General features: G+C 53.2%; 1 protein-coding gene across 2 annotated transcripts in view; it reads right to left on the bottom strand.

Moving 5' to 3' along the window:
• Positions 1 to 107: 107 nt before the first annotated feature.
• Positions 108 to 12,070, bottom strand: part of ATP6V0D1 (ATPase H+ transporting V0 subunit d1) — a 37,706-nt gene continuing 25,743 nt past the window's right edge. For both annotated transcript variants that reach the window (XM_035543784.1, XM_035543786.1), the window contains exons 4-8: positions 9,263 to 9,342; positions 3,268 to 3,345; positions 2,492 to 2,668; positions 1,851 to 1,928; positions 108 to 1,323 (exon numbers count right to left, since the gene is read on the bottom strand). In XM_035543784.1, coding sequence (XP_035399677.1) covers positions 1,162 to 1,323; positions 1,851 to 1,928; positions 2,492 to 2,668; positions 3,268 to 3,345; positions 9,263 to 9,342 — 575 coding nt within the window. In that variant the 3' untranslated portion in view covers positions 108 to 1,161. The remainder of the gene's footprint in view (positions 1,324 to 1,850; positions 1,929 to 2,491; positions 2,669 to 3,267; positions 3,346 to 9,262; positions 9,343 to 12,070) is intronic.

Genomic DNA, 12,070 nt, shown 5'->3' on the forward strand with positions numbered 1-12,070 from the left:
AGAAGGGGCACCCCGAGTCAGCCCCGGGGCAGCCAGGAGAAGCACGCCGCCAACGCGGGCCCCTGGGGACGTGCGAGCAGGTGCCAGAGAAAGCAGGGAGAGCACGGTGCAGTAGGCAGATATTTATTGGTGTGGAGAGGAGGGGGGGGTCACAGGGTAACAAACAGAGCAGAGGTGACCACAGCACAAGCTGGGACAGAGCCGCTGCTGCCAGGCAGGACGGACGGGGAGCACTGGGAACTCCCCATCAGCGAAGCCCCTCCGCTGCCGCACCGCCGCGGGGCAGCCAGGAGGTTGCTCTGCCCCGGGACCAGGCGTGCAGTACGGCCACGCAGCCACCCAGAGCAGGGCAGGGGCTCTCCCATGTCACAGCACCATCCGCAGAGCCCAGACCCTTGCACGTTGTGACAAACACAGCTCCAAGCCATGGGGTTCGCAGGGGAGGAAGGAGCTCAGGCGGCTTACGGAGCTCTTTCAAGCTCCAGTGACTGAAGAGAGCAGCTTTTGAGGATGCTAGCACTAGTGCAGATGCTGCTGGAGCGGGGAGGAGCGCGCTCCACACATGCTCTGGCTCTGCCCTCACGTTCCCACAGGCTCCGTCCCAGTGCTGGCCGGGGCTGCTCAGTCTGTCCCACAACGTGGTTTGCTACACGGGATACAGGGATCACACAGCAGCATTGGCTACGCTACAAATCACACTCAAACTAAATCTCACGGGGACAATGCTGAGGAGGAGGCGTGCTCGGAGCACTGACAGCGAGGACTCCTGGCCGTGGCAGACCTGACGCGTTCCTCTGCAGCGGTGGGAACCACTTGGAGGCAGCAAGCCCCGGCTGGTGCTTGCTCTGTGAGCACAAGCGCATACAGCAGGTTAGTACAGTAACACGGGTACTATTAGATACACGACAGGAGGCGTCCCTCCCGCTGCACAGGGCCAAGCCTGTGCCACCGGCCCCTCTGGACCCCTCACTGCACACACAACTCAAGCTTCAGCTTGTGAATAATTTAACTAGCAACTGTACAGTTTCCCCATCCGAGCCAGTTCGACAGGTGGGACATCCCTGGAGTCTAGGCAAGGGATAACTCAGGGAGCATGTAGAAGATAGACAGGGGTCCCTCTGGACTCCAGGGGTGGGAGGGTCGGACAGGAGCAGGGCGGGGTTAGAAGATAGGAATGTAGTTGTCGATCTTGGTCCTGTGCCGCTGGGCGATGCACTCTGCGATCCACACGATGTTGCGGCACTCCTGCTCCTTCAGCTTCACAAAGGCGTAGAAGACTCCGAAGTGGAACTGGTTGAGGAACGCCAGCTTGTTCAGCTTCACCTGGGGAAAGCCCAGAGGAGGACATCACTTGCCCACCTCTGCTAGGCTGTCCTCTGCTGGAGGAGGCAGCCCAGGCAAGGATGGAGCAGCTTGGAAGTCCTGCGACTTCCCCAACAGGCTGGGGGCACAGTGCATGGCTCAGAGAGGACAGGCTCTGGCATTTGAAGGGGGAAGGATTTATACCCTCATGTGCTGCGAGAATCCTCCTTTCCCACATAATTACTCTGCTCTTGCTCTCGGTGGACCGAACATCCATCGGCAGCCCCAAACCTGCCTCCCACCCCGCTCTAAGCTGTCTGGGTGACAACGTGGACTGAGCACCAGGCTGGGCCCCCACAGCCATCAGTACTGAGCACCATTCCCCCTCACTGGAGCACAGAGATAGCATCCTCTTCCTTCCCCCAAACTCTGCTTCTCTGCAGCACTGATGCTTGGGAGCATCAGGCAGACAACCTGACTGCTGCCCTGAGCTTTGCAGGAAGCACAGGCAGACACGCTTGTCGAGCGGTGTCTCAGGGCTCACTCACCTCATGCTCAAAGAACCTGTCTTCAAGGGTCTTGTCTCCAGGGTTGCTGCCAGCCCCCTCAAACAACAGCTTGTACTCCTGCAGGAAGACATTACAAGAGGATGTACCCAGACTCCAATACCCTCCGAGCTCAGCAGCACTCCTGGGCCCCGTACATCAGACATCCCAGCCACTACGTGAGGTCAGCAGAGGACCCAGAGAAGCCAAGAGTCGTCTGCCCTGTGAGCACACAGGATGCTGTGAGGCTGCACTGCACACGCACCACCTGGGGACCCGCTGACGACAAAGCCCAGAAGGGCAGAGAAAGCCCTTCTTTCATCTGTGAGCATCACAGATCCAGCCAGGGATCCTGCCCCTCCTCTGAAACGTGCAGTGCTCGAAGCCGCATCGTGGTGTGGTGCCTGCAGGCAGGATGCACCAGGCACATCCCTTCCACGTACAGACCAGCGTGGTTGGGCCAGGCCCCTGCACCCACAAACACTGGCACACACTGCTTCAGCAAGGGGACATGGAGCTCTCCGACCCCAAACAGCAGAGGACATGCAGCCCCCTCCCCAGGCTGTCCACCCACACGCTCCCCCAGGCCCCTGAGAAGCTCTGAGGCAGAGCAGGTCCTTGCACCAGTCACCCAAAGCACTCACAGGGTAGTAGTCAGCAACATTTTTGACTTGTTCGTAGTCATCTGCTCTGGCCAGCTGAGCCAGCCCCTCGGGGTAGAGCTTGCCGCAGTGTGGGAACAGCTTCGCCCGGTCCTCCTTGGACAGCTCAGTGCCGAATGAGTTGATGGTGATAATGAAGGCCCTCCGGTCAGCTTCAAACTGCGGGAGAAGAGACTTTCACCTCAGGCTGCAGGGGCTTTGCTAGAGGTTGGCAGATACCGGTGCTGCTCTGAACAGAGCCGCATCAGAGGGCAGCACGAGCAAGCCCAGCTCGGTGCCTGGGACGCACACAGCTCTCCTGTGCTCAGCAGGGCTGGCTACACGTGGGGGCCACCTGCAGGACCATGAATTGATGCCTGGGGACTAGTCAGGCGAGGAAATCCCCACCTCAGGCACAAGCCAAGGCACTGAGCAGAACCCTGCCCAGCTCCAGGAGTGGTTCCCTGCTGCCCCTGAGCCCTGCACATCCAACAGTCAGCTCTGGCACGCAGACGGGCCTCAGAGAGACCAGTTCTGGTTGTTCTCCTGCTTGTTGGACAGATGAAGAGGCTGCCATGAAGGCAACAGATGGGCCAGCACCTGGCAAAATCAGGACCAGGCAACCAAACCCGCCCAAAGTCATGTGCAGACATTGTCTTCCTAGGTCAGATGGGATGCACTGGGATGCTGAACAGTATCCCGAGCATCTGAAAGACCGGCAGGCAGGCTGTGCCTGAGCGTGGAGCGACAAGTATCACTACAGGAGTTTCCAGACGTACCTCCAGGATTGGACACATGGCATCTGCCGTGGTACCTCCAAGTGCCTTGCAGAACTTGTAGAAGGACTCCAGGTATGCCTGGAAGAGAGAGAAATGAGTGCTCTTCTACCCAGCTTCTTTTACTGCCCCACAGGGCCATTCAGAAGGGGGCAAAAGGCAAGCAGGGATGCTCCCAGACACTTTTTAGCACAGCACAGGCTCTCTCACCCCATGTGAACTTGGATACCAAGCCCACACGAGGGACAGTGCTTCCCCAGGAGCCAGAGACATGAAGGGCTGTGGTTTGGTTTGCTCAAGTGACTGGATGAGCTTACAGCAGGCAGAACCCCAGGCAACAAGGTTAAAGCCTATTTTGCTCCTTTGAGTGGTCTAACTCCAAAGCATTCGCTTAAGTTTCACATGGTTTCCTGACCCCGCTCTGGCCTCTATAAACATGCCAAGCCACACAACTATAGCTGCAAGACCTAAGCTCAGAAAGTAGCCCTGTGTAAGCGGAGTCGAGATGAGACAGGACATCTGTGAAGGAAACCAGCCATTCTCTGCAATTCTCTTTTCACACTGCAGCCGCTTGGTCTCCATCCCAACTGGAGCACTGCAGAAATCATACAAGGCTAGGCACAGCTAGGCTGCCTCCAGGAAACGTAATCCTTTGTGGAGATGTACCATAATCCAGCTGGAAGATGACTCTATCTCCCACAGGGAGCCATGGAGGCAGAGCACGGCTAAAAGCGCTGTTCAGCAAAAACTTTCTCAGAAGAAACCATCATGTGCTAGAACACCTCCCCGCACAGAGCTGCAAGCAGAATCACATAAAAGGAATGGCAAAGCAACGATGCCGAGACATCACAAACCTCTGCCGTGTCATAAGATGGACCACAAATGCGTGTGCTGGACACCCTCAGCTCCAGAAAAGCACCTGGATTACTGTGTTCGGTAAATATTTGTTACCACACAATGCACAAGGGCACTGCTGGGTGAGCACTACACATCACAGAAATGTGATGTGAGCAGCAGCCCAGCTGAAGCGCCTCCACATCAACGCACGCAGCATGGGAAACAAGCAGGAGGAGCTGGAAACCATGGTGCAGTTAGACAAACATGACCTGATTGCTGTCACGGACACGTGCTGGGATGGATCACATAACTGGAACACAGGAATAGAGGGCTACAAACCCTTCAGAAGGGATACACAGGGAAGGAAGCGAGAGTGTGTTGCCCTCTACACTAGGAAAGGGATAGATTGTGAAGAGTTGCCTCTGAGAAACAGCCACGGACAGGTTGGGAGCTTGTGGGGGAGAGTTAAAGACCGTACCGATAAAGGACAGCTTGTGGTTGGGGTCTACCACAGGCCACCCATTCAAGGGGAGCCTGTGGATGAGGCATTTGGGCTTCAGCTACAAGAAGTGTCATGCTTGCACGCTCTCCTCCTGATGGGGAACTTCTACCACCCGGACTGTCACCTTGGAAAACTACACAGCAGGTTGTAAGCAATCAAGAAGACTCCTAGAGTACATTGAGGGTAACTGCTTGGTCCAGTACTACACAAACCAACCGGAGGGGAACTGTTATGGACCTGGTGTTCACCAACGCAGAAGAGCTCATTAAAGAGGTCAAGATTGGAGGCAGTCTGGGCTGCAGTGACAACGTCCTGCTTGAGTTTGTGATCTCGAGGAATACAGGCCTGGCAAAGAGCAAAGTCAGGGCCCTGAACTTCTGAAGAGCAAACTTCAAGCTATTTTAAGACCTAGTAGATGACATCCCCTGGAACACCGTCCTTAGGGACAAAGGAGCTAAGCAGAGCTGGCAGCTCTTTAAGGATGTTTTCCTTAGAGTGCAAGAACTCTCCGTCCCCCTGTGTAAAAAAGCAGTCAGGGAGGGCAGACAACTGGGATGGCTGAGCAAGGACCTGCTGGTCAAACTGAGGTGCAAGAAGGAAATGCACACGCAGAGGAATGACAGGGACACGTGGCCTGGGAAGAGTACAGGGATGCGGTCCGGATGTGCAGGGATGGGATCAGGAAAGCCAAGGCACGGATGGAACTGAGCTTGGCAAGGGATGCAAAGAATAACAGGAAGGGATTCTATAGGTACGCTGCTCAGAAAAGAAAGGCCAAGGGGAGTGTACCCCCTCTGATGGATGAGAAGGGTGAACTGGTAACGACAGACATGGAGAAGGCCCAAGGAACTACAGACCAGTGAGCCTCACCTCTGTGCCTGACAAGATCATGGAAAAGATCCTCCTGGAAGCAGTGTCAAGGCACATGCAAGACAAGGAGGTGACTCGAGACAGCCAGCATGGCTTCACCAAGGGTAAATCGTGCCGGACCAATCCGGTGGCCTTCTGTGATGGAGTGAGTGCATCGGTTGACAAAGGAAGACCGACCGATGTCATCTACCTGGACTTCTGCAAGGCCTTTGACACGGTCCCACGTGACACGCTGGTCTCCAAAGTGGAGAGAGATGGATTTGACGGGTGGACCATCCAGTGGATAAGGAGTTGGCTCGATGGTCACACCCAGAGAGTGGTGGTCAATGGCTCTATGTCCAAGTGGAGGCCGGTGACGAGTGGTGTCCCTCAGGGGTCTGTCCTAGGACCGGTACTGTTTAATAGCTTTATCAATGACATAGACAGTGGGATCGAGTGCACCCTCAGCAAGTTTGCAGAAAACGCCAAGCTGAGTGGTGCAGTCGATACACCAGGAGGAAGGGATGCCATCGAAAAGGACCTGGGCAAGCTGGAGAATTGGGCCCACGTGAACCTAATGAGGTTCAACAAGTCCAAGAGCAAGGTGCTGCACCTGGGCTGGGACAATCCCAGACATGAGGACAGGCTGGGAGAAGAACTCATTGAGAGCAGCCCCGCAGAGAAGGACTTGGGGGTTCTGGTGGACAAAAAGCTCGACGTGAGCCGGCAGTGTGCGCTTGCAGCCCAGAAGGCCAACTGCATCCTGGGCTGCATCAAAAGAGGAGTGGGCAGCAGGGGAGGGAGGTGACTGTCCCCCTCTGCTCTGCCCTTGTGAGGCCCCACCTGGAGTCCTGCGTCCAGGTCTGGAGCCCCCAGCACAAGAAGCATGCTGATCTGTTAGAGCGGGTGCAGAAGAGGGCCACAAAGATGATCAAGGGGCTGGAGAAGCTCTCCTGTGAAGAAAGGTAAGCACAGAGTGTCACCCTGCAGAGCTATCGCAGGAACAAGGGCATGGATATTGAACTTTGCTTGAGGTCCACAGAAGACTGGACAAAAGGTTCAGTCCCAACTCTGCCTTTCCCAGAGCTCACAAGCAAGTTTTAAGCCTTAGAAGCAAAAATGGGTGAACTTGGATACCCAGCACTAAGTGAGGATCCAGCATCACAGGCATCATGGAGACACAGGCTGCAGGAAAGCTGCGCTGGGTACCCTCCCCTGTGGACCCCTCCACAGATGACATCAATTTACAGGAACCTCTCTGCTGTCCAGAAAACCATATCCCAGAAACGGCCGTGTGCTTGCACTTAATAATCTTCAGAAGTCTTTTATTTCCATGACACCATTCAATTACCCTCTGCCTCCTGCTCGTCTTGTTTGTCTTTCACATCCAGACTGAAGGGAGATCTGTGGCCAGTCCGTCCGTGTTGACTTTTTCAACATCATCCACAATTTCCATCATGATTCACTCCTCTTCCAGCTGAGGAACCCAAACCTTTTTTGTAGTTTCCCATACAGAAGTCATTGTACCCAAACCTTTATTGTGTCTCTCTTAGCAACTTCTCCTGTTCTGCTCTTCACATTCTGAGATGAGAGAGGAGAGGAATAGACCAGGAAATGCACAGGACAAATGCACTATGGACATACGCAGCAGCACGGTGATGTTTGTGCTCCTGTTCTGCTGTTATGAACGGACTGCCTTACACAGAGACACACTTACTGAGGTTGGTCATAAGCCAAGGGTTTGTTTAGTGGTAGCAGGGAAGAAGGAAACCTCTACAACTGGGATTAGGATTCCCTCCTTGTCTCTCTCATGTATCACTCCACATTTATCCCCACTGATGTGTCTGCTGTATGTTACTGTCCAGCCACAAAGCTCCTTCAGCAGGTTCCTACAGGCAGGTTGCCAGCAAAGGCTAGCAGCCAGCCAGCTTCATTTCAACATATCCAGTAAAGATGCAGAAAAGAAGGAATAAGCAGCGAAGATTATGATGCTGGCATACCTCCACTGCTGACCTCCTTCTACTCTAAGAGCTGACCGCTTTTATCTTCTGCTCCTCATCGTAATCATATTCAAGAACCTTCTCAGTTGCCACTGCTTACTTAAGAGCTTTCAGAAAGAAACATTTGTAATTGCTTTTTTCCTATGAATCCTCCTCAAACCTTGTCTGTGTGCTTGTCCATTCCTTCAAAAAGTGCCTCCAGTAAGTCTGGGAGGTAGCACGGGCACTTCAAGTCTTCCCTCAGCATGCTAACACCTCCTGGCCACGAGCGTCTATCCCAGGCACCCATCTGCTGTGCTCTTCAGAGCAGCTCCACAGAGACATCAGACCTGATTTTACTTCCCTAATCTGCCTACAAAGACTATTTGCATTGTGTTATCCATTTTCCAGACCCTGGGGCTGCATCTGTGAGCACCTGTAAGCTGCAGTTACCTCTTCCACCCCTGCACCCCCATGATTTATTACTGACAGAGCAAGCAGCCTGCCCCTGCTCTCCCCGGGGGCTGCTCGTTAGTAAGATGCAGTCCCAGCACACGCTGAGAGGTACCAGGCAGCGACACTTCAGTTTAGGGGTAGGAAAAGCAGAATGCAAAGGAGTATCAGCCTCAGAAAGGAGATGGAAAGGACGTGGCAGCTGGGACCCAAGGAGAGGGCACCCACCAGCCCGTTTGCTCTGTGCTCGCTCTGCTCCCTGCCTCTCCCCGGCTCAATACGGAGCCCTGCACCCTGCAAGGGTGCAGGTATTTATGCGTACCGGCATACCTCCCCCCATTATAGCAAAAGATCAGTACATGCCAGAGGCCACACGCAGCTGAGCATGACTGCCGAAAGGCAGCAGCTTCTCCCCTCCCTTTGCCTTCTTCCCTTCATGCCTGACCTGTTCTCCACCTCTCCAAACGGGTCAAGGCTTCCTTAGGAAGCAGAGGTCACAGTGACTGCTAGCTGGCCATGACCAGTCAAAGCAAGGTTGGCAGATACAATCTGCATCCCACCCTTAATCCAGAGAGTCAAGATGAAGAGATAGCCACAGCCTGCACATAAACACACGCTTTTATACTGCCAGCTAAAACCAGACGGGGCCAGCAGAGGAGCTGACAGCTTCCCGTGCAGGCTCAGGACCAGGGGGTGCCGTAGCCCCTCCATGTCCCTGTGCCAACGCTCTCTCCAGCCTGCCCGACTCCTCCACCCCAGCTGTACTTTTCTTTGTGCTGCTCCACCAAGAGCATCTAATCCCTACCACAGCCACTGAAGGCTCGAGCAGATTGTTGGAGACTCTTCTGAAAGAGCTCAGTACAGACAGCCAGGCCCACAGAAGTGCTTCAGCTCAGTTTCAAGCCACTTCAGATCAAGCCACTTTAGCACTCTGAACGCAGTAACCTCATGCCTAAACTCACCTGGTTAAGCAGCAGCCTTCTCCTGCCTGCCTGGGACCTGAGGAAGTTTATTCAAAGGCAGGACCTTTGCAAAAATCTCTTGCACTCTTGACACTGACAGCTCCAAAAAAACTCACTCAGCCTAGCTCTGGTGCCCTGACTGCCGTGCTGGGCGTTCGGATGCCAGGCCCCTCCAAAGGCATGATCTTTACTTTCCAGAGGATGTACCAGTTCTTCTGCACATTCACTCAATCACCACTCCCGGGAAGAAAACAGAGAGGAAGCAAATTTATTTTTGAATCTATTCTAAGAGGAGAATACCTTCTTCCCTCTATTTGAAGAAAGCCAGCCTCTCGGCTGGAGCTCCTGGCTGGGCAGAGCTGTGGTCGCACTAACTAGGGAAGTTAACATCTCTTTCCCTTCCCAGTCTCACTTACCTTATACAGCGTGTTTCGAATGATTTCAATGTTCATTTCATCAAGGTCCTGTTCGGATATGCAGTCTTGGAAGAAAGCAGCTGAAAGAGAGCCACAGACAGAGTTAGCGCTGCCCTAACCAGACCCACGCCCAGCCCTTCCCAGAGCAGTAGGAGAGCCCTCAACAATACCAGGCAGAAGCACACTTTATGCTGAGCTGGTCTGGCACTCACCTTCAGTGCCACCAAATTACTGTGACTTCAAACCTCAGGCTCCACCACGGCTCTCCAGGCTGCAATCATTTTTGGGGCACTCACCTGGAAGTCTTTCTTCACCTCTGGAAGACTTTCTTGACCCTTCAGTCCTACCGTTTAGTTAACAGCCCATTCCTAGCAGAAATTCTCAGCTCTAGCCCCCAGCATCAGTGCCAGAGCAGCCCACATTAAAAAAAAAAAACAACAAACCCAAAACTGTTCCCAGATGTAGGCTCTCAGAATTGACAAGACGGCTTCCGAATTGCCTGCTGCAGCACAGCAGTAGTGCCTATGCATCTGTGAGGCTGCAAGTTGTGAGGAAGCTCGTGTGCTTCTTCCTCTTCCAGCATCTTACGTGGGTTAAGGAGACATGGGGATACCACAGCCCTTGTAGCCTGGGACACCCCATGTTTGGAGTCAGGAGTGGTTTCCCCCTGGCAGGTCTGTCAGTCCTGTTTTCCTTTTATTTCTCTAGCCTGAGGTAAGCAGCAGGAGACAGGATGAACTAGCGTGTTCTGGTGGGAAGCTCGGCCCAGACACTTTGCCAGAGTATCTCTGGGAGGGTGTTTGGGAAGCTGTTGCCACCTAAAGAACACAAATGGGTTTCAGATCTAGCACAGGGTGCTGCAAGCTGCAGATAAAGATGGGTCTTGTACATCTAGCATGACGTAAGGCTGTTGTGCCACTCTCTTGTTAGCAAGAGCACAATAAGACCCATTGATGGGACTTGTCTGACTTCTTCAACTCTTCCCTCGGCAACCAATTCTGCTGAATTTGCTGCAGAGAGAAATATGATCTTTCCCAGTTCCGCACTCCGGCTGTGGGTAAGGGACACTGTGCTCATACCAAGAGCTGACCAGTGCTCTGCTGAACCAGGTACGCTGCGGGCTCATGCCTCTGGTACCCACCACTCTCACTGCACGAGATCTGTGGCTGGGACAGCAGCCACGCTGGGGATCCAGAGAGTCCTGAGCAGGGGCTAACCCCCACAGAAGTTTCTTTGCTACTCTTTGCAACAGCATCAGAGACCAATGCCACGTAGCTAGAGGAACACGGCTCGCTACGGCTGGCAGAAGTGAAAACAGAGTGTGCCAGGACTGGTTTTCAGTGCAAGACTCACTGGCTAGCCCAGATAGCTAAGCAGTGGCTACTTCAGAGTAGCAGAGGAATGAGAACACAGCTATTTCAGTTCTTGGCCCTCCAATATCCCAAATTAGGCTAACAGCAAGACTTATTTTGCCCTGCTAACCTATGAAAGCCATTTGGGGTTAGGCATTCCTACCAAGCCACGTAGCTATTCAAGTCCTGTAGGAGATAGAGCTGCTGTTTCTTTGCGTGTGGTCACTGGAAGGAGTGCAAGTTAAACAACTGGAGCCTGCATGCTTGCTTGTTTAGGCAACACGGCTACTCCCCACGTACTCCTGCTGAAGAAATGCCACACTAGATGGTACACAGCCTCAAGGACACAGCCAGGGCAAAGGTCTGAAGAACTTGGGCCAGCAGGGCAGAAGCAGGCAGAGCTCACTTATGTACAAGTGCACGAACACGAGAGCAAAGACCCTCAACTGCCAGCCACGTTCCCCAGAACCCCCCGGCAGTGTAACGAGGTGTTTTCACTCCACGCACAGCTTGAAGCTTTAAGGTTTCGGAGAGCTAATAATACCTTTGAAATACTTGGTTCTATCTTATCCCCGAAGTGGGAAGGTTCACGCTTACCCTTGAGGAGGATTTTCTTCCCACGCATCATCCCTGCCGCGGGCTCAGCTCCGCTGCGTGCAGCGGTTCTCCCGCTGCGGTGTCCCACCTGGTGAGCCCACCACGCTCAGCTACACTCACACCCACACACAGGGAACGCCAGGTCAGTGCATCGGCCTTGCTGCAGATGCTCCTTCCCTCCTCAGATGCTCGAGGGTAGCCAGATCTCTTTAGACATGTTTTCCCTCCTTTGTTGGGCTCTATCTGGCAAGTCAATTTTCCATGACAACTATCTGATTTGCCCCATTACTACAGAGATCGTTTGTAAAAGCACTTTTAGTTCCAAAAACGATGACTGCCATCAAAGACAATATGATGATTTAAGTGTTTTGCACTTTCTAGCAAGCCCAAAAGAATGATTAATCACTGACTCAGGCGTACCTCATTACTTGTGCCCACAGATGCTAATTTAGAAAGTCTCCTGTGACTACCTCTCCTACTACTGCAAAGAGACTTCCATATTTTCTCCACAACCACTTCCTACAACTTTTAGCTTTAAAGAACATGTCTGTCTGTCTGACTGGCTGTTCATAAAACATTTGTCTTTACAGCGTCATGTGCCTCCCGGTCAAGGCTTGTAGCCCTGGGACAGTGCCTCAGTGCAAGGCCCTGCTATATAAACAGCTTAAAAAGCTTTTGGGTGCTTTTTGTTGTTGCTGTTGTTTGTTTTGGGAGGTTCTGGCATATAAAGAGCTTTCCTCAATATAGAATTAATTTGATCAGTGTCAGAACAAGATCGGTCATGGGCAGAACTTTATAGTTATCTACAAAAATTGCCTACAAGACATTGCTCAACGATCCAACTAGAAGTGCTGGAACG

The sequence above is a fragment of the Cygnus atratus genome, chromosome 12 (genome assembly GCF_013377495.2).
Source record: "Cygnus atratus isolate AKBS03 ecotype Queensland, Australia chromosome 12, CAtr_DNAZoo_HiC_assembly, whole genome shotgun sequence".
Taxonomy (NCBI): Eukaryota; Metazoa; Chordata; class Aves; order Anseriformes; family Anatidae; genus Cygnus; species Cygnus atratus.